General features: G+C 46.4%; 2 protein-coding genes across 2 annotated transcripts; both read left to right on the top strand.

Moving 5' to 3' along the window:
• The first annotated feature begins 5,580 nt into the window (after nt 1-5,580).
• On the top strand, nt 5,581-16,499 carry LOC149390039 (uncharacterized). Its single transcript, XM_089622799.1, has 4 exons — nt 5,581-6,203; nt 14,207-14,261; nt 14,309-14,359; nt 16,275-16,499. Exons 1-4 carry the CDS (start codon nt 5,581-5,583, stop codon nt 16,497-16,499), a joined length of 954 nt encoding a protein of 317 aa, XP_089478925.1.
• Nucleotides 16,500-17,679: 1,180 nt separating this feature from the next.
• On the top strand, nt 17,680-26,779 carry LOC149390038 (putative aquaporin NIP5-1). Its single transcript, XM_089623669.1, has 4 exons — nt 17,680-18,619; nt 18,688-19,107; nt 19,318-19,379; nt 26,244-26,779. The coding sequence occupies exons 1-4, from the start codon at nt 18,392-18,394 to the stop codon at nt 26,437-26,439; spliced, it is 906 nt and encodes a 301-aa protein (XP_089479795.1). The 5' UTR covers nt 17,680-18,391; the 3' UTR covers nt 26,440-26,779.
• The last annotated feature ends 576 nt before the right edge of the window (nt 26,780-27,355 follow it).

Here is a 27,355-nt window from a genome sequence, read left to right as displayed (position 1 = left end):
GCAGCAAAGTAACTTACAAAAGAGTGAACAGCCTTATTTATTGTTAAAAATGTGGATCCAATGCCTAAAAACGACCTAGGCATTATGATTAGTCTTGTAGAACCTTAATCATTGTAATTAGGCTCTCTTGCTTTTGATTTGCCTCAACTTTGGGCCCAAATGAGCTAAGTTGTTGAATCAGCCCATATAGAGCCTCTATGAATTGTTTGTCCTTAAACCTTGTGAGAGGCCCACTAGGCAAAGTTAATGGACCACTTGAAAGTTTTCTTTTAGTCATCTCAGGTCCACTTGTATCCATTTGAGCTCCTTGATCACTTGCATCCACTTTAGCTCCTCGATTCTCATCAGAGGATCTCCGCCAAAGGCTCAACTCTCGGAGGGACGCACTTCCTGCCACAACTCTTGGCCGACCTCAGGCCAATGCTGGGGACCAAGCGTCCAACGAGCGCCAACAGGCGACTCCCGCAGCCCCAGCGGTCAGCCCTACTAACGGGCTCGACATGGTGACGATGATTCAAAGCCTCCAAAACCAAATCATCGAAATGAGGGAATCGGGGAGGCAAAGGCCCTATGGAGGGATCAAGGAGTCATATTCTCCCTTCGCCGCCCAAATCCTGGCGCAGCCTTGCGTGGGGAATTTCAAACTACCATCCATTCCCCCCTACGACGGGAGGACGGACCCATACTTCCACATCCAACACTACGAGGCGTGGATGACGATGAAGGGACAGTTAGATGCCACCCTGTGCCAAGCCTTCAGCCTGACCCTTAGAGGGTCGGGATTCGAATGGTTCCGGAGTCTAAGGCCAGGGGGCATCTCGTCCTTCCAGGCTTTGCGAGAAGCCTTCTTGTGGCGCAAAAGAAGTCGAAGACCTATCTCCTGTCTATCCGGCAGGGGAGAGACGAGACCTTGAGGCAGTACCTCACTCGATTCACCGAGGAATCTCATAAGGTCGAAGGGTTCAACGACAAAGACGCCATCACGGTGATCACCGAGGGAGCTCGCACGAGCGACTTCATCAAATCTATTGTTGGAAAGGTTTCGCGGGACATGGCGGAACTGATGTCGAGAGCCCGCACCTACATGGGAATCGAGGACTACCTCGACGGCCGAGATGGCCGAAAGTCAGGAGGGCAAAGCGGTCGCCGTCGTGAGATCAAGATAGAGATTGTCCCGACCCTCGAAAGAGGAGGAACAAGGGAGGCCAGGCCCCTAACGGTCGTACCCTCCCCGGACCGAGACCGTCACATGTCGATAGCTTCCGAAAATTATCGGCATTTACCTCTCTGTACACTCCGCAAGAGCGGATCCTTGAGTTGCACCGCGTCAAGCTAGGAAGACCCATTCCTCTCACAAAGGATCCCGCGAAGCGGGATCGAAGCAAGTTCTGTGAGTACCATCAAGAGCCCTCATGCGACCAAATGCTACAACTCAAGCGTCAGATTGAAGCCCTCATGCAAACAGTGCCTCGGCCGCCGCCCCCCAACCGTCGTCGCCCGCCCGGCGTAGCCCATCCCCGGCACCAGCGCCTCTACCTGCAGCGCCGCACGCCTTTGGCGGCTTTCCACCACCCACGCGCGCTCAAGCCCGGCCGGGACTAGACCCCCTGGGCACCCATGGCCACCGGCCACCTACAAAACAGCCCCACCCGAGAGGGTGGGGTCCTTCCCGGCACCGGCATCAGCCCCGGCGGCATCTCCCCAAGCTGACGTGCCGTCTCCGGCATCCATCCCGCCAAGCGCGGCGCTCCTTGGCTCGCGCGCTTCTCCAGCGTCGTCCACGGCTGGCCAAACTCCCTCAGGTCGAGGGGGATCTTCTCCGGGACTGGGTTCGAACGAGACGGCGCTGACCCGGCCGGGCGCGGTTCCCTCCACGCCGGCATCAGTTCCCTCGGCGCCTTCGACGTGCGCCCCGGTCAGGCTGGTCGCGCGCGTCCCAGCAGATGCTCCTCCGGGGCTGGGATCGGCCCAGACGGCGCCGACCCAGCTAGGCACGTCTCCCCCAATGCCGGCGGCGGCCTGCGCGATGCCATCCACGGCCGGCTCGTCTCCCCCGGCTCCAGACTCGTCGGAGATGGCTCCCCCGACGCTGGATGGCTCGCCAGCGGCCTCCTGGGTGGCCGACCCTGCGCGCGCGGCGCTCCCGGCACATCCCTCGACCAGCCCCGCCCCGCGCTGGTCGGCCCGGCTCTCCCCTGCGCCCGGCGCCCCTAGGCCGGCATCCCGCTAACAGCATGGGCCATCTCCGGTGCGCGCGTCCTCATCTCCGTTGGCCAGCCATGCCTCTATCGAGGAAAAATCGCCCCCTACAGTCTCTACCGCGGTTTTGCTCGAGGAAAAGGAAGGCGGTGCGTTGTAGGTAATCGAATGGGACGAGAATTGTGCCCAAAAATTGTCCAAGTCCGCGTTTTGATTTCCAAGAAGGAGAAAAAGGTCGTCCTCAACAATCTCACACCAGGTGGTTGGTGGGATCCATGAGCACGTGTAACGATGAACGCGTCGAAAAAAAAATATTAAAGTAATAATAGGGGAGGAAGGCTTACCGATTCAAAACAAGGCGGTCCGACGAGACGACGAGGGGTGGAGCTCACTTGAGTTTACCACATGGGCTGCACCCGATGGCAAACTCGGGGGGCTAATGTTATCGGCCCGACGAGGTCCGACGACGCGGTCGACCCTTCGGGCAGTCGGACGAGCTCACCCGGCCGATGGCCGACCCAAATCACTCGGCCATTGGCCGGCCCAAGCAGTTCACTCGGCCAATGGCCGAGTGAATCTCATCCGGCCCATCAAGTTCACTCGGCCAAGGGCCGAGTGAAGCCTTCAGCCGGCCCATCAATTCACTCGGCCAAGGGCCGAGTGAACCCTCAATCGGCCAAGGCCTTTTCACTCGGGCAATGGCCAAGTGAACCCCCCAGCCGGCCCAACAGTTCGCTCGGCCAATGGCCGAGTGAAACCTCTAGCCGGCCCAGGCATTTCACTCGGCCAGTGGCCTAGTGAATCTCGTCCAGTGACTAGCGATTCACTCGGCCATTGCCCGAGTGAACCTCTCTCGACGGCCAGCAATTCACTTTGCCAGTGGCCGAGTGAATCTCACCCGGCATCTAGCAACTCACTCGGCCAATGGCCGAGTGAATCTCCCCTGGTAGCCAACACTTCCTCGGCCATCGACCGACCGAGTCTCACCCGGCCGATGGCCGACTCGACGCCTTGAGACAGGTAATCCAATTTTGAGTCCCGAAACGCTGTCGAACTCATAACTTGCTCGTTTCGCTCATCTTTGGCCTCTAAACACTTAAACCCTCAATACTCCACCTTAATCCTACTAATGTTGAGCGTCGGAGAGGTAAACAGAGGCACCCTCTCTGTTTCCCCTTTGTAGTTCACACCTCTTTTCTTACTTTTTCAGGTGTTTGGATGAGATAGACATCACCAACAGCTAAGGGACAACTTGGGATACCAAGTCCGCGCGCTCGAACCGAAGCGAGGCCGCTTGGTCCGGCCTTGGGCCTAACCGCTTCCGGTTCCTAAATAGTTGTCCGAAAATGAGCGACAACACGCGCCATGGTGCCACGCTAACAAGGACACAAGACTCGACCCAAGAGACTCAACCCGAAAACGCGACCAGCGCATTAAGGTGCCACACACGCCGGGGGACCAAGTCTACACCTAACCCGCCTGTCACATGACACGCGCACCCAATGGTGCCACGCTCATAAGGTGGTGTGGTCACGCTCTCCGCCCATCTCGTGCGCCAATAGGCAGCGAGTCACATATGGGTTTCAAAGGCATGCGCCCGTCGAACGAAACTGGTCTAGCCAGCGTCCACGGAAAACCTAGTCGCACAATGTGGCACCAAGGCCCCTCGAGGCCTAAGACGTGCAAATCGATTACGCCTTCATTGGTAAGTCGAGAAAATAAGACATCACTACAAGAAATATGACATTTAGCTACGAAACTATTAGCAACGATTTAATCGTCGCTAATCATGCTTTTAGCGACGATAATATCGTCGCTAATAATTTGGTGCGAAAACATTTAAAGTTTGGCGGCTAAGATAATTAGCGACGATAATATCGTCGCTAATTCTTGCTTGTCATCGCGAAGTTCGCGGGAATATATTTAGCGACGATAATATCGTCACTAAAGTCTTTTGAATTTATTTAGCGACGATATTATCGTCGCTAATAATTTCGAATTAATTTAGAATTTTCACGAATTAATTTAGAATTTACATAATTTTACCTAATATAAATATTTATAACTAATTTAAATATTTATACCTAATATAAAAATTATTAACTAATATAAATATATATGTAAACAAAACTAATTTAAATATTTATACATAATTTAGTATAAATATTTATATTTACATAATTAGTTATATATTAGTTATAAATATTTAAATATTATGTATAAATATTTAAATTAGTTTTGTTTACGTATATATTTAAATTAGTTATAAATTTTTTATATTAGGTATAAATATTTAAATTAGTTATAAATATTTATATTAGATAAAATTATGTAAAAACATATAAAAACGATTAGGTAGTTTATGTGAAATTAAATGGAATTGTATTTAATTCTTGTTATCAATACTTACAAATGTGAAATTAATTAGTTAGTATGTATTATGTATTTTAATAATCGAACCACTATGGTTGGATATATTGTTAGTTTTAGGATGTTTCTATGCAGGTTTTAAAGTTAAAGGCTTGATGCCAGGTTGTTAAGTTTATAGGGGAGATTCTGCCGAAATTTCGGTAGGATCGTGAAATTATAAAATAAAATCTGAAAACTACTAAATTTTAAAATGTTGAATCTTTAGGTAAAATGAGTTATCCAAATAGGAATTGGATAATCGAGGACCAACGTCTAAGCGTTGAGTTTGCGGCTGGCATGATAGAGTTCATGGCAATGGTCCGACAACACGTAAGCATCGAAGGACGAGTTAAGTGTCCATGCAAGAGGTATAACAACGTGCTGATACAAAAAATTCCTTATATTGAGAATCATCTCTTTATCAGAGGATTTAAGAGGAATTACACGAGATGGATCTTTCACGGGGAGGAAGAAGATGACGTCATGCAATATCAGACGGATTACGGAAGAGGAGGTGGGATGTTTAATGTTGTACACGATATCTTAGATCACAACGACATAGACAGTGACGATGACAATATTGACTAGAATGCAGAATACCAGAGTGGAAAGTTCGATGACCTTTTCAGCGACCTGAACACAGAATTATGGCCGGGTTGTACGGAGTATTCGTCACTCTCCTTTGTTGTCACGTTGATGCATTTGAAAGTGATGAACAAGTGGACGAATAAGTCGTTTGATCAGCTACTGAAAGTACTGAAAAAGTCTCATCCGATCGGCAACACGATTCCAGCGTCACACTATGAAGCAAAGGCGAAATTGCGTCGATTTGGTATGGGTTACAAGTCGATTCACGTCTACAAACATGATTGCGCATTGCTTTGGAAGGACAACGCCAATCTAGACGAATGTCCAGTTTGTAATGAAAGTCGGTGGCTGAAGAAAGATGGTGGAAAAAAAGTAGCGCATAAGATGTTGTGCTACTTTCCGCTGAAAGATCGGCTTAAACGATTGTACGCAAGTCGGCACACAGCTCTAGAGATGCAGTGGCACGAGAATGAATGCATTAAGGGGGATGGTGTACAGCGACATCCAGCTGACGGAGCAATGTGGAAGGAGATCGACCGAAAATATCCCATGTTTGCGGCAGAACCGAGGAACGTCCGGCTTGGACTTGCCGCCGATGGTTTCAACCCATTTGGTGACATGAGTTTATTGTATAGTATGTGGCCGGTAGTCTTGACTGCGTACAACTTACCACCGTGGTTGTGCATGAAAACATCGTACTTGATGTTAACATTGCTTATACCAGGTCGTAGTGCGTCGGGAAAAGACATGGACGTTTTCTTACAACCGCTGATTGATGAGCTGAAGGAATTATGGGAAACCGGTGTTGTGTTGAGAGATGGTTCGACCGGTGAGCTATTCAGGTTGTTTTCTGTATTGCTATGGACGGTGAATGATTTTCCAGCGAGAAGCAGTTTGTCGGGATGGAGTGGTCAAGGGTACCTTGCTTGTCCGACGTGTAACAACGACACACCGTCTTTCAAGGCTCGAAACAAGATTGTTTACTGCGATCATCATCAAATCTTGCTGTTGTTACACCCGATGAGGAAGAGCAGTACAAGGTACGAAATAAGAAACGACCACCACCAGTGAGAAAATCAGCGAGCGACATACTTCGACAATTGCGATTAGTGGGAGATGCAACCCCGGGGAAGCACCCTGACTTCGGCGGGAAGAAACGAAAGCAAGATGCAAGTGAGCTGAATTGGACAAAGAAAAGTATTTTCTTCGAGTTGCCGTATTGGTCGAGTCTTACGCTGAAGCATAACCTCGATGTAATGCATATAGAAAAGAATGTATGCGACAATCTTCTGGGTACCTTGCTGAACATCGAGGGGAAGACGAAAGACACGGATCAGGCGCGGTTGACTCTGGCGGACTGGAACATAAGGCACGAGCTTCATTTGTACCAAGAAGGAGATAGATGGATGAAACCACCTTCGTCATAAACTCTGACACCTTCAGAACGGAAGCGGTTTACTGAGTTCTTGAGATCTGTCAGATTTCCCGATCGTTTTGCGGAGAATTCAAAGAAGAATGTTACCGCGGACGGGAGGTTGATGGGTTTGAAGTCTCACGATTGTCACGTGATTATGCAGCACCTATTGGCTCCTGTTATTCGTCTTTTTCTGAATCGAACCATTCGAGATGCCATAATAGAGCTCTGCAACTTCTTCAGACTTATTTGCTCAAGAACGCTGGTAATTTCAGACATTGAAAAGGCGCATGAGGATGTGAAGCTTATATTGTGTAAGTTAGAACGAATTTTCCCGCCTGATTTCTTCACAATCATGGTTCATTTGGTAATGCATCTACCGGAGGAGGCAATTAACGGAGGTCCAGTTCATATGGGGTAGATGTATCCATTTGAGAGATACCTTGGAACGCTCAAGAACTTTGTGCGTAATCGAGCTAGACCAGAGGGTTCAATTGCCTAAGCCTATGTTGTAGACGAAGCATTGACATTCTGCTCAAGGTATCTAGAAGTGGTTGAGAATCGTTTCAACATGCCCCAATGAACAGACGCCACGTCTAACTTCGAAGGTGTCGAACGGGAGTTATCGGTGTTTTAGTCATCAAGTTGTCGGTCTTACGGGAAGATGACCACGATACGTTTAGATGAGAATATACGATTACTCGCTGAGTGGTACATTTTACGAAATTGTCTTGAAATTGACGATTTCATGAGGTAAATGAATGAAATAAATGAACTTCAATTATTTATACTAAATGATGTATTAAATGAACATGAATTTTATTTCAGTGAACACATAGATCTAATGGAATTAGAAGGTCGGCCAGATGTTGAAGAAGCGCATCGACTTGAGTTCCCAAAATGGTTTTGGGAAAAGGTAGTTGACTAACTTAAAGAATATGATTAAACTCGCTTCGACACTAACCGACTCGTTAATGGATATGTAGGTATTTCGCATGAGCCAAGACGGATCCGTGTTGTGTAGTGAACGGTGTTAAATTTATCTCCCATCAGCGTGATAGCAGAATAACGACTCAGAATAGCGGGGTATGTGTACCAAGTGAAGGAGGTCACGACTTCTACGGTCAAGTAGAAAACGTCATTGTCTTGACTTATCATAATAATTGTCGTGTCGTCTTATTTCAATGTCGTTGGTTTGGTGACCATGATTCGAGGAAAAGGACCCGCAATGATAACAACTTGACAAGCGTGTATGTGGAAAAAGAATGGTACAAAGACGAGCCATTTATTTTGGCAACTCAGGCAAAACAAGTTTTCTACTTGGAAAATAATTTGAATGGTCCTGATTGACGAATCGTCGAAGAGTGTAATCATCGAAATGTATGGGATCTTCCTGATATTGACCTCATTCATGGTCAATCTTTGTCTTCAATTCAGTTGTGTGTAGAACCGTCAGATTTAGATTCACTGTCGACGCGTCATCAGTCTGCGATACCAGAGCCCGTGAGCAACGAAGGACTGAACTTGGGAAATATTGAAGAAGAAGAGTTTATCGATGACGAAGAAACTGAGGACGAAGATTTGATGGAAGAAGATGATTTTTCAGACGACGATGATTGATAGTATATAACGTTTTTCATTTACTTACTAAATTAACTTATTTAAATTATTACGAATGCATAACTAAATAAAGTTTGTTTTGAATTTCATATGGCTACGGCTACAGGAGCTGGAGGCAGCAGAGGCGGTGATGACTACTTATCCCGTCTCCTGAATTATTGCGAGTCGGCGCCCGTACGCGATGGCGTCGAAGAAGAAGACGAGGATATCAAACCGGCCGTGCGTGGGCCGACGCTCGGGATTCGATCTGAGCATGCACGACGCCCTAGGGTGAAGGAAGTCGTTATTTATAACGAGGAGTTTCAGTCGTTCTTGCAGCAGAACGAGAGATGGAGCCGGATCTCGCGACGTTCGCGAACACGCTCGGGTTGGTCGTCCGAGACAAGATGTCGCCTACGGTCCCAAGGTGGATGAATGCAAACATAGAGCCGGCGAAGGAGGCCGAGATCCGAGCAGCGATTCGAGACAAGTACGACATTTGAGTCGATGGTGACGCAACCGGGAAGAAGAAGGCGATTGTCGATGCGGCAATCATTCGAGACTTGAAGACTCGTCTTCGCGATTGGAGGCATACCTTGCGGTCATGGTTCGACATCGACTGCAAGAGCAGCGTACAGGTGGCGCAGTCGATAAAACCGAGGACCGTTAAGCTCGACACCGAATGGGAGACGCTTATAAAACGATATACGAGTGATGAGTTTAAGGTAATCAAATCATTTACGTTAAATACGTGTTTACTCTTTTATTATACGTTTTGTTATTTACGTGTATGTTTACTTATATTACAAGCCATACAAGCGAAGAAAAATGAGAATCGCGAGAAGAAGAAGACGAAGAGTCGACAAGGGACGATTGGATTCTTGACCCACCGCATGAAGAACGTAAGTTTTATGTTTATATGATACATCAAATCGTTAAAACTATCTAACACTTGAAATTTTGTTTAAATGCAAAAGAGCGCCGAGACACGCGCTTTCGTGAGCTTGTTTGCGAACTACAAGTGCCAACATCAGTCCGACAAGTCCGAATGACTGACTCCTGAAGCCTCCGCACGTTATGTAAGTTTATATTTATTTTGTCTTATTTTTCGATTAAAATATACTAACTAGTTAATTATATCAGGATCGACTGGTTGACAGGTTTAACACGTTGTGAGCGGAGGCTGAGCAACAAGGAGCGGACGTTGATATTTCCATCCTACAGCAGCAGGCGATCCGCGATATTATGGATTTGCGGACTGATCACTTGACCGGCATCGGACCTTTGGTGCCACAGGGAGCACGGATGGCGGCTGAAGTCGCCGAAGTCTACGGTTCGGAGGCTGGGACGTCGCAACCATGATATATCTCGCTGGAGGTGTTCACGTCGACCCTCGCCTCATTCGCCGAGGCAATACAGAGTCAGGTGCCCGGCCTCAACCTTAGCTCGTTTATGCCCCAATTTCCGCAGAGTTCGCAGCAGGCTCCATCATCCCACAGCCAGCAGACTCCGACGGTCGGCGTCCACACTCCGATGCCCGGCGTCCACACGACGGGCGGCCAGCAGAGGACTTGGATGCTAGCCAGCAGAGTTTCGGCGCCAGCAGAAGAGCGTTTCACGTCGAGGAGGGGGGAAACGAGCGGCGGGACGACAAAGCAAACGTCGCAACTAGTGTTTTAATAGATATTTTGTGTATAGTAGATTATTATTTACATATTTCTCGATAATCGAAATCGTAACCGGATTTTATATATAAGTTGATTTGGATAATATAATTTGGTTTTTATTTGTTTTTTCATTTTAGAATTTCATAAACGAAAAAAATAAATTATTAATAATTAACGACGAAAAAAATTAATAATTTCAAAAACGAAAAAAAAAATTATTAATTAGCGACGACAAAGTCGTCGCTAATTATTAAAAAACTGGAGTTATTAGCGACGACTTTTTCGTCGCTAATTCGTCCACGAAATTTTCAAGCGCGAGTTAGCGATGATAAAATCGTCCCTAATTATATTTAACAAAATTAAAAAAAACTCTTCGTTTAAACATTTAGGGACAACATTATCGTCGCTTATCTCGTCGGTAAATATTTAGCGATGAGTATTTTGTAGGTATATATATTTAGGCACGGACATTTAGCAACGATAATAATCGTCGCTAAAATCGTCGCTAAATCGATTTAGCAACGATTAAGGGGTTATTACCGACGAAAAAAGTCATCGGTAATGGTTCTATTTGTTGTAGTGCACGCATTAACAAGACGTCCAAATCAATTACGCCCTCATTGGTAAAATCGAGAAAATAAGACACGCACAAACAAGACATGCAAGCCGATTACGCCATCATTAGTAAATCGAGAAAGTAAGAAGCGTGTTGACAAAACGTGCAAATCAATTACGCCCTCATTGGTAAATCGAGAAAATAAGATGCGCATCGACAATACGTGCGAATCAATTACACATTCGTTGGTAAATCGAGAGAAATACATGCATACAAAAATCGTGCAAATCGATTACGATAGTAAGTCGAGAACGTAAGACGCGTAAAACAGAAGACAACCATGGCCGTCCCATGCGACGCACAAAAGCCATCCCTCATGATGCAATAAAGCCTTTCTACGGCGCACTCATAAACACGACAGTGTTCGGTGTGATTCTTGAGTTTCCACTCGACCTACGTTCCACCAAACACTCGGGGGGGGGGGGGGGGGGGGGGTTAATGTTGTCGGTCCGTCCTGGACCGACAAGGGCAACACCATCACAACGCCTCCGGACCGGCCAATAACCGTCCGGCCTTCTCCCGGCCGACCAGTGCCGCCCGGCCTTCTTTGGGCCGCCAAAGCCCGTCCCGACCCGGTGAGGCGATGGCGAGAGTGGCAACGGCCACGGCCAGCCCAGGGTCATCACTTAGCCAATGACTGGCCCAGGGCTGTCACTCGGCCGATGGCTGGCCCTGGGTCATCCCTCGGCCGGCCCTGGGTCGTCACTCAGCCAATGGCTGGCCCAGGGCCGTCACTCGGCCGATGACCTACCCTGGGTCGTCCCTCGGCCAGGCCTGGGTCGTCACTCGGCCAATGGCTGGCCCAGGGCCGTCACTAGGCCGATGGCCTACCCTGGGTCGTCACTCGACCTGCCTAGGGCCGTAACTCGGCCGATGGCATGCCTTGGGTAATCACTCGGTCGGCCTAGTGTCGTCACTCGGCCGATGGCCGGCCCTGGGTCATCACTCGGCCAATGGCTGGCCCAGGGCTGTCACTCGGCCGATGGCCTACCCTGGGTCGTCACTCGTCCTACCCAAGGTTGTCACTCAGCCGATGGCCTGTCGTGGGTCATCACTCGGCTGGCCCAGGGTCGTCACTCAGCCGATGGCCGGCCCTGGGTCGTCACTCGGCCAATGGCCGGCCCAGGGCCGTCACCCGACCTGCCCAGGGCCGTCACTCGGCTGATGGCCTGCCCTGGGTCGTCACTCGGCCTGCCCAGGGCCGTCATTCGGCTGATGGCCTACCCTGGGTCATCACTCGACCTGCCTAGAGCCGTCACTCGGCCGATGGCCTGCCCTGAGTCGTCTCTCGGCCTGCCCAGGGCCGTCACTCGGCCGATGGCTTGCCCTGTGTCGTCACTCGGCCTGCCCAGAGTCGTCACTCGACCGATGGCCTGCCCTAGGTTATCACTCGGCCTGCCCATGGTCGTCACTCGGCCAATGGCTGGCCAAGTTCGTCACTCGGCCGATGGCCGGCCCTTGGTCGTCACTCGGCCAAGGGGCCTCCATACACTCCTTGGTCGCCTATAAATACGAGGCTCGACGCCTCGAGTCAGGGAATCCATTTTTTGAGTCCTAAAACGCTGTCGAACTCATACTTCACTCGTTTCGCTCATCTTTGGCCTCTCACCCTCTAAAAACTCAGTACTCCACCTCAATCCCACTAATGTTGAGCGTCAGAGAGGTAAACAGAGGCACCCCCTCTATTTTCCCTTCTTAGTTCACGGTTCTCTTATCTTTTTCAGGTATGTTGGTGAGTTCAGGGAGCATTGACAGCTAAGGGAAGACTCGAGACATCGAGTCCGACACGCTCAAGCCGAAGCGAGACCACTTGGTCCGGCCTTGGGTCTGACCGCTTGGGGCTTCTAAATCGTTGTTCAAAACGAGCGAAAACACTAACCTTTGAGAAGCTTGAACGTTGAGAAGCCTTAGGAAGGTTGAAACGTTCGTCTCCCCTCGCAGCACGTCTCTCTTCTTTCCTCGGGAACTCGAGCAACCACAAGAGTTTCTATCACAATAATCACTCGAGAAAGAAAGGAATTAGTGTGTGGGAACTTTTAAACATGACAAAAGTCTCAAAGTCAAAGAGCTAAAACACTAGGTCAAATGTGGACCTAGGTGACAAAACAAAAACGAAAGAAAACTTAGAGAGAGAGAGGGAAGGGGGCGGCTGTTGATGTCGATTTTTGGATCGATCAACAATCAGAAGTATTAAAGTGTTAGTGTATTAAATGTATTTTGTCGGGATTTCAGAAGATGTCGTATTATAATAGAACGAAGTGACGAAGTCTCGTAGGAGAACTCTGTTACCAGTCGTTTTCGGGATACCGGAAATTAAAAAACAATTCAAGGCCGGCCGGGCTTCGCCAGCCAAAAAGCCCAATGGGCCCCGGCCTACTAGGCCCGAGCGCCCTGACGCACCCACGGCTCGATGGACCTGCACGCGCGCCAGCCTGCCCGCGTCCACGAATCGCTCCCGGGCGTCCCGGCCCGAGCGCGCCTTGCGCCACCGGGCGTCCCGACCCGCGCGCGCTCCCGCGCTCCCGGCCGTCCCGGCCCCCGCGCAACTTGCTCCCTGACTGTCTCGGCCCGCACGCGTTCCCGCGCCCCTGGGCGTCCCCGCGTGCGTTCCCGCGCCCCGGGCATCACGGCCCGCGCGCGCCCTGCACCCCGGCCGTCCCGGCCCACGCGCGCTCCAGCACCCCGGCCGAGCATGCCTACTTCCTCGGCCGGACGTCCCTGCTACCCCGGCCGAGCGCTCCTGCTGCCTCGGCCGGGCACTCCTGCAGCCCCGGCGGAGCGGTCCTACTTCCTCGGCCGGGTACCCCTGCTACCCCGGCCGAGCGCCTCTGCTGCCTCGGCCGTAGGCTCCTGCTCCCCCGGCCAAGCACTCCTGCTGCCTCAGTCGGGTGCCCTCGCTCCCCTGGCCGAGAGCCCCTGCTGCCTCGGCCGGGCACACCTGCTCCCGGGCACCCCGCGCCCGGCCAGGCCTCACGCACTGTGCGCCCCGCGCCCGTCCAGACAGCGCGCCCTGCGCCCGCCTAGGCGTTGTGCCTTGCGCGCCCCGCTCCTTGCCACCCAGTGGGCCTTGAGGGGGCCGGCCCAAGGCCTCCTCCAACACTATAAATACCCCCCCTTAGGGGGAGGGAAAAGACACAATTTTCATCCTCATTCACTCCGAGAAACACTCTCTCTCGAGAACTCTCTCGTCTCTCGTGCTCTTGTGACATTCCAAGAGCGCGCGCTCCTCTTCTGCGACCCGAGCTTCTGCAGTACACACTACTCTCCTGCTTCTTCGCCCTTGAGCTAGAACTCCGAGCTACGAGGCAAGCGACCCCTCTAAAGTCTTCATTAGAAGCTAGAACTGGGTCCTACTCTAAAGCCTTGGATTCTCAAGCCTCCGAGCCCAAGATAGCCCCCAACATTCAAATTGAACTACGTTCTGACCTGAACCCGACAAAGGGTACGTAGGCAGCCAACCCTTGGCACGGTCACACACCCCAAACCACACCTCAGGGTCTGGAGGGTGCAGCTCATTCTACGAGCTCCCATTTTTGGCCCAGGCGCGGTACTTGGTCCGGCATTGGATCGAACCGCCCGAGGTATTTAATCGTTGTTCATTTTCGTGCGACAACAAACTCGGCACTGAAAGCAACAACACTCAATTAATAATTCCGGAAATAAAAACTAAACTCTTGTGTGCAAATCGATGTCTGATCCTCTTCTTTATTGAAGACACGTGGTTCTTGATCCATTTTGCATCGTCGAGGTTGAATTCGTCCTAGATCCGGTCTTCACAGCGTGGATTCTCTTTGACTGACCTATTCTTCTGGTCAGGAGGCCGTGGTTGAACAGGAAGACGTGATTGGGCTTGGGACAATCTGGGATGTAGTTAGACTTGGGCCGACCTGTTGAAATCGGACTGGGCCCCAGACTGATCTGTGAGCCGACCTGCTAAGAGGATAATGGGCTTGGTTTGAACTTAAGCCCAATATATAATAATATTTTTAAAAGTAGATTTTTAACCCCCACAGTTAGCCCCCGAATATTTTGAAAATATTCCAAATTTTTCAAGCAACACGGGCAAAATGCTCGGCCAGGGCGCGAGGCGCGCACGGGCAGACGGCCCGGAAAGGGTACGCCGGCGCGCGTGGAGGGAGGACCAGCCGGGCTAGGCTGTTCGCACGGGCTGGTGGCCCAGTAGGCGCGGGATGCACGCGACCGATGGAGCAGGGCGCGCGCGGGTCGGAGGGCCGGGGGCGCAGGACGCACGTGGGTCGGAGGGCCGGGGGCGCAAGGCAGGCACGGGGCGGAGGGCTGGGGGGCCGAGGGCGCGAGCGGGCCGGTGAGCTGAGGGCACAAGGCGCGCGCTTGCCAAGGGCATGGCAAGTATTACACCGCGACTCTTGGCGCAGCATAGTTCAACATGTTGGGACCGAGGTGAGTCATCTCTATGTCACTTCTTGATTCTAGCTTTGTTTCGGGCTCGTGCCTCGAGTAATTTTGCTTTTGAAGGCGTCATTTTCCGGCGACGGAAAATAATGCATTAACGTTGCTCTTGTATGGGAGTGATTAGTCAGAAAACTGTCTGAACTTGGGTATGATCACCCCACGTCCTCGGTCCAAATACTATAAATTTTGTTAATCCTGTTTCAAAACACACAAACAAGCTACATGATTTTCAGTCAAGGTAAATAATTTCAAGAAATTTAATCGTGCTTTCAAAATATTTAATCTCATCGAAACATGTAGAAAAATGCTTGAAGTCTAGTCATCAATGGGGAAGGATTTGACTCATGTCCCATTGATTTAGCGTAAGGGTATTTGTGTGATTTTTTAAATTTCGAGCTAATTTGCCTGAATTTTCAAAATTTGAACTATTTTATCAAATTTAAACTTGAAAAAGACTATATAACCGCTTGACCCTTTAAAAATAGAATTAATCCCATTTTTACCCCCTGGACTCGTACCTCGGTTACATTTCGCCCCCTGGACTCGAAAATGTTACAGAAGTAATCTTAGAACTTAGACACGTGTTACAACTTGCCACTTTCGTCAGTATTTAGACGTTAAGTTTAACTTTTTGATGACGTGACAAAATTTTAAAAAGTATAAGAGTATTTTTCTATTATTCTAAATACTTTTAATATTTAAATATTATTATCCGATTAAATAATTATTTATTATTCTCTCTCTCTCTCTCTCTCCTTCTCTCTCTCTCTCTCTCTCTCTCTCTCTCTCTCTCTCTCTCTCTCTCTCTCTCCTTTCTTCTTCTTTTTCTTCTCTGCATCCCAAACCCCCAACCCCACCTCATCTCCAACTCCACCTGGAAAGCCCCCCACCGGGGACCCAACCACAACCACCACCGCCGGAGCTTTCACTTCCCGTCCATCCCTTCCTCCCTCCCTCTGACCCTCAAACCCCTCCCACTCCGGTCCCACCCTCTCCTCGAAGACCAGCCTCTCCTCCGCCACGAGGACCCGGCTGCCATGGCCGCTGACCCTTCTCACCTCTCTCCTTCGCCTCGAGACCCGCGACGTCGAGTGTCGCCGCTACGATCTTCTCCGGCGGCGGCAGGTCCGGGCGGAGACGGAGGCGTGGGAGCGCACGGCGGAGGAGTACGCCGACATCGAGTGCGAGATGAGAAACCGTGGCCTGGCCCTGAACTTGCCACACGTCAAGGCCTTGTTCTCCGGCTGGCCTGTTTTGCGTTTCCGTGCCCAAATCTCGAGTATTTGGAGGTTTCTATGTCTGATTGTGCAGTTAATCGCATCACATGGTTTGTTTTTATGTCTGAGTGCAGTCAATCGCATCACAGGCCCTGTTCTCTGGCGAGAAGCTTGGGGCCATTGGCGAAAACGACGTCGTTTCTGGCGAGGCACTCCTCGGCGGCTTCCGGCGAGGAGACGAGGAGGACGGGGCAGGATCCGAGGTTGAGGAGGAGGACCGGGCCGCGGCGGCCGGAGATCTTGGCCATCGATCGGTGGAGGGGCTTCTTGAGGAGGTACAGATGGCCTATCAACGATAGAGAGAAACCCGGGCTTGGAGGGAGAATTCTGCGGAGGACATACTTGGTGGTGATGTAGATGAAGAAGACGACGACGCAAACCGAGGGGTATAATAGGAATTCCATCGGTTTAGCTCCGCTGCGAGAGACTTGCGTTTTTTGCTCTGCTTTAATTGAAGATAAACTACTTTCCAACCATAAAAGTACCAATGATTGGGTCTTTATTTGGCTTACTGGCTCATGATCTATTACTCGACTACTTGCAGGGATGAATTTGAACGTTTTGTTGGAGATAGACGATGTCTAAAAAGTCTTAAGATGGAAGGATGTTCAAACTTTGGGAGCTTAGTTCTCTGTTCAAGCAGAAGAAGAAAAGAATCCAGAAGGAAAAAATGAAGAGAAGAAAAGAAGAAGAAATGAAAGAGAGAGAGAGAGAGAGAGAGAGAGAGAGAGAGAGAGGAGAGAGAGAGAATAATAGATAATTATTTAATAACAATTATTTAATCTGATAATAATATTAAAATATTAAAAGTATTTAGAATAATAAAAAAAATACTCTTATACTTTTTAAAATTTTGCCACGTCATCAAAAAATTAAATTTAACGTCCAAATACTGACGGAAGTGGCAAGTTGTAACACGTGTCTAAGTTCTGAGATTAGTTCTGCAACATTTTCGAGTTCAGGGGGCGAAATGTAACCGAAGTACGAGTCCAGGGGGTAAAAATGGGATTAATTTTAAAAAATATGCTATCGAAAGAATGGTTCGTAAACTATTTATCCTCGTAAATTCAATTTCTAAGAGAAAGATAGATATTTACTTGTTCTGTGTGATGAGTGATTTACATTTTTTTTTTTGTAAGGAGAGAGATTTACTTGTACTGTGTGATTGTCAACCATGTTTTTTGAGCTGAGTGATCGTCAGCCAAGTTGTAAAAGAGATATAATATAAGTGCTATTAAGGAAGGAACGTTAGTGGAATGAAGATGCCCATCATTTGACTTTTTACACCTTACTAGAAATCATCAATGAAAACATATATAAGCTCAATATTAGACGGTCTATAGATAGTAATATATATTTGTTGACTGGCTATCCTTTTCTTTAATCAGCAATTAATTGCTACATACTTCATGACCATTTAGCGTGGACTTTGGAGATATAAATAGGTTTGATTATTCCTTCCTTGGCCATTCTGCTACTGCCTCCACCCGATCCAGATTCCACTCTCCACCACTATCTCATCTCCCTCTTTACTTCTATTTTATACTCGCATAATTGCTTTGTTCTTAATCAAACATATAATCAAGTACTTTTTAATCTCGATAGCTATAACTATAAGAGAGAGTAATTTAACTTATATAAATATATACTCTCTGGTCTTCCAAAATCCCCGGCCGCGGATAGTTCATAATCAGTTTTCTCCACTCCCTTTACACTTCTTCCAGATTCTCATCTTCTTAACATCCTTTCTTTATATATCTAGCTTCTCTTCAAATACGTACTCAATTACTCCGTGTTTTGTGTAATTTCATAATCAACATTTCAAACATATTTTTCATTGATCATCCGTTGTAGTCTCAGCCTGGATTTCGCCGTCCCCATCATTATTCCTTAGCCAAAAATTTAAAAAAATCCCTTCAAATCATGTAATAATCTTCCATCACTAAGTTTCAAAACCCATAAAAAAAAAAAAAAAAAAAAAAACCCAGAAAAATGTATCCATAAAGATTCTAATATTAGTTCAAGCTAGCTAGCAGTTTTGGTCGGAACACTGGCAAAACTCAAATCAACATTCTAGCGATACCATTATAAAAATCTCACCAATATGTAAAGAAAACTCTTAGATCATTACAAACCGTATACCTAAAGAAAAAAAAAAAAATCCTATTTGTTACTGTTAAATTTATTGTGGATGGCGGAATTCGAGGCGGCGACGGCTCCAGCGACGCCGGGGACTCCAGCGACGCCGGGGACTCCGGCGGCGCTATTTACGCCGGGGAGAGTTGACTCTCTGTCTTACGAGAGAAAGTCAATGCCGCGGTGCAAGTGCTTGCCGGTGAGCGCGGCTTCTTGGGGCGAGCCTCACTCTTGCCTGGTCCTCTCTGATTTCCCTTCCCCCACCATCTCTCTCACCCGCAAGGTATGCATATTATATACATATTGATTATGGTGAAAGTCCATGCCACGTGACTGACTCTGACATGGCAGCTGGGAGCGGAGTTCGTGGGGACGTTCATCCTGATCTTCGCAGCCACGGCGGGGCCGATAGTGAACGAGAAGTACAAAGGGGTCGAGAGTCTCATCGGGAACGCGGCGTGCGCGGGGTTGGCGGTGATGATAATAATTCTGTCGACGGGCCACATCTCCGGGGCCCACCTGAACCCGTCGCTGACGCTGGCCTTTGCGGCGCTGCGCCACTTCCCATGGGCCCACGTCCCCGGCTACGTGGTTGCCCAAGTGTCCGGCTCCATCTGCGCCTCCTTCCTCCTCAAGGCCGTCTTTCACCCTTTCCTCTCCGGCGGAGTCACCGTCCCCACCACCTCCAACGGACAAGCCTTCGCCCTCGAGTTCTTCATCACTTTTATCCTTCTCTTCGTCGTCACCGCCGTCGCCACCGATACACGCGCCGTAAGTTACTCATACATCATCGTTTCAACTACTTATTTCCTTTTCCTCCCTAGATTAAACACTATACCAAACCAACAACACACAGATTTGCGTACAACGTTCATCGCATATGAGGAATTTTTACTGTATCCAAATAATATTTTACAGCCCGTGAATGCTTTAATGTTAAAGGGGTGAGTAAATAATTACTTGTACAATTGTGTGTGACAGGTGGGTGAGTTGGCGGGCATTGCGGTTGGAGCGACGGTTATGCTCAACATTCTCATAGCGGGGTAATTGCACAACTCTCTCTTATTACTACTCATTTCACATCACAATATTCATTTTCTTTTAGTATGAATAACATTATTGAATGTGTTCGTTACGTGTATCACATACTTTATTCCTTATATCTTGAATTATTGGTGCAACATGATAGGCTTTTCTCCACGTTAGCTAATTTGACATGTACCCACCGGATCAATATATTATTTCACTAAATTGACTAATTAAAAATAAATATAATAAGAAAAAGAAATTATATACCACACCGACTTTCTTCATGACTAGGCAGAGATAAGAAAAAGACGTAGCAGTAGATGGTTTCACCTAGATCACTCTCGGTCACATGCAATAGATTTCTTACTATATATTACCTTTTGTATTTTATTGTATTTTATTACTGTTAATTCTGAATTCGTTGCGGCAAATAATCACCGTGTTGGAAGGAAGTTTTGGGTTGGTGGAGAAAGTGTTTAGATATTTTGGGTGTTTAGAGAAAAAGTTTGGAAATTTGGAGGCTCGAATATAAAGTCGATATAGGTGGAGAATTTCTTTATAGAAAAGAGAACTTTTTATTTTTTGGCTTGATACAAAAGTGTAGGATTACATCCCTATTTATACTAGTCTATGGAAATCTCTATATACAACCTTTTCTAGAGAATTCTCCTTATTAATGACTATCTTAGATATTACAAGATTATTCTAGAATTTATTCTCTCTAAGCTCTCTAGACATATTAAGAATATTCTAGATAATATGATCACTTAACTAGGCCCAAAATACTAAAGGCCCAAACTACAACTAGAAATAATTAGGCCAAAATACTATAACGCAAAATCAAGTTTAATTATCAACACCCCCTCTTAAACTTGATTTTGCTACTCCAAGTAAAGTTCTTAACTTGACAAAGTCTTCGCGCTTGAGGGGCTTGGTGAAGATATCGGCTACTTGGTCATGGATCTTCACGTACTCCAATTGCACCTCCTTTTGGGTAACACACTCTCTAATGTAGTTATAGCGTGTGTCAATGTGCTTACTCCGATCATGGAAGACTGGGTTCTTCGCCAAGGCTATTGCTGATTTGTTGTCCACGAAGATCTTAGTTGGCTCCTCTTGTGGCAAACTCAACTCCTTCAATAAGTTTCGTAGCCAAATTGCGAGACAGACACATGAAGGGAAGCTACGTACTTCGCCTCGCAAGTAGAAAGAGTGACAATCGGTTGTTTCTTCAACATCTACGTGAAGGTTGTGTCTCCATTGTAGAACACGAAGCCACTTGTGCTTTTTCGATCATCTATATCTCCACCCCATTCGCTATCGCTTTGATATAGCGAAGAATCCTCTTTCCCGCCTTCAAATGAGTGGTAGTTGGATGCTCCATGTGTCGACTGATGACTCCCACAACATACAAGATGTCAGGCCTCGTACACATCAAGTATCGCAGGCTTCCAACCAAACTCTTGAAGAATGTTGGATCAACGTTTTCTCCTTCCTCCATATTTGATAGGTTGATTCCACATTCCATTGGGGTGCTGACTGGGTTTGAGTCATCCATCTTGAACTTCTTGAGCACCTCTTTGGCATAGCCTTCTTGACTAATGAGGATTCCATTGTCTTCTTGTTTCACTTCAATACCGAGGTAGTAAGACATGAATCCAATGTCAGTCATCTCAAAATCCTTCGTCATCTCTTTCTTGAACTCCTTGAACATTCTTGGATTTCTCCCTGTGAAGATCAAGTCGTCTACATACAAGCATACAGTCAATATATCATTGTTTTGGATTTTGATATAGAGTGCATGCTCATATGGACACTTGATGAAGTCTCTTCCTTTGAAGTACTTATCAATTCGAGTATTCCAAGCTCGTGGGGCTTGCTTTAGCCCATGTAGCGCCTTCTTCAGCCTCAAGACTTTGTCTTTTTCTCCCTTAACTTCATATCCTTGTGGTTGCTCGATGTAGACTTCTTCATCAAGGACTCCATTTAGGAATGCGGATTTGACATCCATATGATGTATCCTCCATTTGTTTTGAGCCGCTAACGATATGATTAGTCTAACAGTTTCTAGTTGAGCAATAGGAGCAAATACCTCGTCATAGTCGATGCCGGTCTTTGGCTGTATCCTTTCGCCACCAATCTCGCCTTGTATCTTTCAACTTCTCCTTTTGAATTCTTCTTTGCCTTGTAGACCCACTTCACACCGATCGCCTTGTGCCCTTTTGGAAGTGAAGCTAACTCCCAGGTATCATTCTTCTTTATTGCATTGATCTCTTCATCCATGGCGTTTCTCCAAGTCTTCTTTTTCTAAGGCTTCTTGAAAGTTCATAGGCTCCCAGTCCGGAAATGGACAAAAGAGAGTAAGGTTGTCTTGATTTTTTATTACCTTGTATAACTCTCGCAAGCTTCTAAAGTGAGGAGCCCTTTCACTTGAACTTTTGTCTTCTTGAGAATTGGGAGTTGGTGAAGTCGGTGGGGTAGCCGCATCTTCTCTTGGTTGTTGTGGTTGCTCCACATTATCTTCTTCAAATTGAGGAAAGAAGTTAAAATTTTCATTGCTCGATCTGCTATCCCATTCTCCTTCTTCATCAAAAATGACATTTCGCTGATGATCGTCTTCCCCGTATCTGGATTGTAGAGCTTGTAACCTTTAATGTTGGTGTCGTAGCCGATGAAGATGTATTTCTCGCTCTTGTCATCTAGTTTCCTTTTCTTTTCGTCCGGCAAATGAGCGTGCATATGCTTCCAAAGACTCTGAGATGAGAAATTCCGGGCTTTCTTCCACTCCATGCTTCTTGTGGAGTTTTTCCAAGGATGCTTCTCGTCGGGGATCGGTTTGATATATAAATCGTGCATGCTACTGCTTCGGCCCATAACTCCTTTGGTAGTCTCTTGCTCTTGAGCATGCTATTCGCCATCTCAAGGATTGTTCTATTCTTTCTCTCCGCCACTCCGTTTTGTTGTGGGGTTCTTGGCACCATTAGCTGTCGCAGAATACCGTTGTCTTCGCAATACTTCTGGAACTCGTTTGAAGTGAACTCTCCTCCTCGATCGGATCTCATGGCTTTGATCACAAGGCCACTTTTCTTCTCAACATGGGCTTTGAACTTTTTGAAGTTCTCAAACACTTTGGATTTTTCCTTCAAGAATTATACCCATGTTTTTCTTGAATAATCATCAATAAAGGGAAGGAAGTAGTTACTCTTACCAAGTGATCTTGGCTTGATCGGACCGCACACATCTGTGTGTATGAGTTCCAACAGCTTCTGAGCTCTTGTGCTTGACTCCTTGGGAAAAAGCTCATTTTGAATTGCTTTCCAAGTAGACATCCTGCACAGACTTGATTTGGGTGGCTGATGGAGGGCAATCCTTTGACCATTTCCTTCTTGGAGAGCAGCTCCAATCCTCCAAAGTTGAGATGCCCAAATCGAAGATGCCAAAGCCACGACTCCTCCTTGTAGCACATCTTGAGACATTGTTCGACGTCATTTTGAATGTTGAGGATGAACATCCTATTTCTTGTCATCGACGCCTTCGCAAATCATAACCTTTCTCTAAGAGTTGCCCTAGGCTCGAGATGTTTCCCTTCATGTTTGGCACGTTGTAGACATTGGAAATGAATTGATGATCGGCATTCTTCAATCGAACTAGAATGTTTCTTTTACCTTTCACCGCCACCTTTGATTCATCTCCGAAAGCAACGTTCCCCTTCACCAATTCGTCAAGCTCTACGAACATGCTTTTTCACCCGCACATATGGTTGCTCGCACCACTATCAAGGTACCATTGTGTATCTCCTCCCCTTTCATTGTCTTTGTGAGCCAACAAAACCGTCACGTCTTCTTGGGTTCTTTCTTCAACATAGTTGGCCTTCTCTTCAACTCTGTTGTTGCGCAGAGCTCTACATTCGGAAGCATAATGCCCAAACTTCTCACAGTTGTAGCATTTGATCCGTGACTTGTCATACCTTGGTTTTGTGGCTCCTCTCCCACGAACCTCTAGATGAGCTTTCTCCTCTTTGGTTGTTGTTGTCGTCATTGGGCCTCCAACCTCGCCCACGTCCTCGTCCTTGACCGCCATCTCTTATTTGTTGGCTTCCACCGCGATCTTCATTTGTTGAATCGACTCGTGTCTTGAGTGCTTGTTCCACGAAACCTTCCTTCTTCTTTTCCATTTCGTCATAAGCTTGAAGCGACCCGATGAGTTGCTCCATTGTCATGGCCTCCAAGTCCTTCGTCTCTTCGATGACAGTGACGATATGCTCGAACTTCGAATCCATGGATCTCTATATACAACCTTTTCTAGAGAATTATACCCATGTTTTTCTTGAATAATCATCAATAAAGGGAAGGAAGTAGTTACTCTTACCAAGTGATCTTGGCTTGATCGGACCGCACACATCTGTGTGTATGAGTTCCAACAGCTTCTGAGCTCTTGTGCTTGACTCCTTGGGAAAAAGCTCATTTTGAATTGCTTTCCAAGTAGACATCCTGCACAGACTTGATTTGGGTGGCTGATGGAGGGCAATCCTTTGACCATTTCCTTCTTGGAGAGCAGCTCCAATCCTCCAAAGTTGAGATGCCCAAATCGAAGATGCCAAAGCCACGACTCCTCCTTGTAGCACATCTTGAGACATTGTTCGACGTCATTTTGAATGTTGAGGATGAACATCCTATTTCTTGTCATCGACGCCTTCGCAAATCATAACCTTTCTCTAAGAGTTGCCCTAGGCTCGAGATGTTTCCCTTCATGTTTGGCACGTTGTAGACATTGGAAATGAATTGATGATCGGCATTCTTCAATCGAACTAGAATGTTTCTTTTACCTTTCACCGCCACCTTTGATTCATCTCCGAAAGCAACGTTCCCCTTCACCAATTCGTCAAGCTCTACGAACATGCTTTTTCACCCGCACATATGGTTGCTCGCACCACTATCAAGGTACCATTGTGTATCTCCTCCCCTTTCATTGTCTTTGTGAGCCAACAAAACCGTCACGTCTTCTTGGGTTCTTTCTTCAACATAGTTGGCCTTCTCTTCAACTCTGTTGTTGCGCAGAGCTCTACATTCGGAAGCATAATGCCCAAACTTCTCACAGTTGTAGCATTTGATCCGTGACTTGTCATACCTTGGTTTTGTGGCTCCTCTCCCACGAACCTCTAGATGAGCTTTCTCCTCTTTGGTTGTTGTTGTCGTCATTGGGCCTCCAACCTCGCCCACGTCCTCGTCCTTGACCGCCATCTCTTATTTGTTGGCTTCCACCGCGATCTTCATTTGTTGAATCGACTCGTGTCTTGAGTGCTTGTTCCACGAAACCTTCCTTCTTCTTTTCCATTTCGTCATAAGCTTGAAGCGACCCGATGAGTTGCTCCATTGTCATGGCCTCCAAGTCCTTCGTCTCTTCGATGACAGTGACGATATGCTCGAACTTCGAATCCATGGATCTAAGAACCTTCTCCATGATTCTCACGTCATCTAACTTCTCACCGTTTCTTTTGAAATTAGTGGTAATTGTCAAGACTCTCGAGAAATAATCGGACATGAGTTCACCTTCTCTCATGTGCAAGGCTTCAAAGTCTCCTCTTAAAGTTTGAAGACATACCTTCTTGACTTGATCCGCTCCCTTGTAAGAGGTTCGAAGCTTCTCCCAAGCTTCTTTGGCCGACTTTGCTCCCGAGACCTTCTCAAAGGTGTCTTCATCTAACCCTTGATAGATTAGACAGAGAGCCTTCTTGTCTACCTTCATTGAGTCTCTCAAACTATCCTTTTGAGTTTCAGATAGACTACCTTCGTTCTCCGAGTCAGCGTGGCCTTTCTCGACTATCTCCAACACGTTGTGTGCACCAAGGAGAGCCACCATTCTAAGACTCCAGTTATCATAGTTGCTCTTCGTGAGCATAGGGACATGGAAGGGAACATCGCTATTCGCCATCTTCATGAGGATCTTGTAGCTCTGATACCACTTTGTTGGAAGGAAGTTTTAGGTTGTTGGAGAAAGTGTTTAGGTATTTTTGGTGTTTAGGGAAAAGGTTTGGAAATTTGGAGGGTTGGGTATAAAGTAGAGAGGTGGAGAATTTCTTTATAGAAAATAGAACTTTTTATTTTTTGGCTTGATACAAAAGTGTAGGATTATATCCCTATTTATACTAGTCTATGGAAATCTCTAGATATAATCTTTTCTAGAGAATTCTCCTTATTAATGACTATCCTAGATATTACAAGATTATTCTAAAATTTATTCGCTCTAAGCTCTCTAGACATATTAAGAATATTCTAGATAATATGATCACTTAACTAGGCCCAAAATACTAAAGGCTCAAACTACAACTATAAATAATTACGCCAAAATACTATAACCCAAAATCAAGTATAATTATTCAACACACCATACATATAGTATGGCAAGCCTACGGCAACAGACAAGCATTATTAACTTCTGGGAAGAAAGTAAAAAACACAAAGAATCAAGTAGATGGATGAGATGAAATAATTGAATGAAGCAAATATAAGTCAACCCACTTTTTGTATATTATACATAGAGTTAGCGATGACAGGTTGTGATTTATTTGTAATAAAACTAACCTATGAGCCCAGAGAGCTAGCTAACAAAAGACGCCTAATATATACGACCGCAATTATTATTGTTTGATCAATAATAATAGACGGTTATCAATGGTTTGGCACTCCTAGTGTCGTCATACAATACTATTTTTATTTTACATAATGACGATCAACAAACTCTCTCTTTCTCTATATATACACATATATATATATATATAGATATATATATATATATATATAGAGAGAGAGAGAGAGAGAGAGAGAGAGAGAGTGATCATGATGAGATCATCATAACAATAGATGTGATGATAATGACAGGCCAGCAAGTGGGGGGTCAATGAATCCAGTGAGGACATTGGGGCCGGCGGTGGCGGCCGGAAACTACAAGGCGATATGGATATTCATGGTGGCGCCGACGCTGGGCGCTCTGGCCGGAGCAGCCACTTACACGGCTGTCAAGCTCCGCGGCGATGAAGTGGATCTCGCCCGTCCTGTCCGCAGCTTCCGCCGCTGATTGCATCACTCTTACCTGCTGCTTCAGTTTCATAATAATGAATAAAAACGCTTTTCTATTCAGCGCTGTTTATTTCAATTCAATATATCTGCGTCTGTAATATTTACTGTTTGTGGATTGTAATATTTTGGGCGTTTTAAAGGGCTTGAATGTGTGTACTGTGTTTGATTACATCAATTTGTGCTAATTTTTGTTTCAGTATTTTCCAGTAAAACCAAAAATAAAAGTGCTATTTTGCACACTTGTACTTTTCGTCTGCCTTGTTTACATTAATATGCGTATATCTGATTTTGTAACTATATGTCTACTTTGTCAATTCAACAAATACGTTATTATCAAATCATTCGTCAGCATTTATCGTTATTCTTAATAGAGAACCGCAATAGGCCAATGTTATTGCTTAAAGTGTATTAACAATTATCTAACAGTAAAAAATTTATTATGAATAGATAAAAATATTTTATTGATAATCAGAGGTTGATAGTACTTCTATAATGTCCTCTCTCATGATGTATTTCGTCCATTAAAGAAGCCTTTTTAAACAAGTATTTCAAAAATAAAAGTAATTTTTTTTTGGGGTTGTCTCTTGATTAATAGTTTTGATTCAGTCACGTAGACTTCGGGAGCTTGAAAGCTCGTTTATTTTTATTGAATGTATTGTACATAATAAATCCTAGACCGTCAGATGTAAGTTGTTAGACAAGTACGGTCAGGATTAATACATACATTCTTATATTTATACTTTTGCTAACTGATTAGTTATTCTGTTAGTCAAAATCAATCAATGAGAAAAGTCTGTTTCTGCCTCTCTCTCTTCGTCTCTCTTCTTCTCTCATCTTCTGAGTCTGTTATGGTATCAGAGCCAAGGCTCTTTCAATGAGAATTTTTTTCTTCTCCGTCAACAATGACGTTCTCG

This window comes from Urtica dioica, chromosome 8 (genome assembly GCF_054948205.1).
Source record: "Urtica dioica subsp. dioica isolate 48M chromosome 8, U.dioica_male_clone48M_v1_H2, whole genome shotgun sequence".
Lineage (NCBI taxonomy): Eukaryota > Viridiplantae > Streptophyta > Magnoliopsida > Rosales > Urticaceae > Urtica > Urtica dioica.
This window is presented reverse-complemented; position numbering and strand designations above follow the sequence as displayed.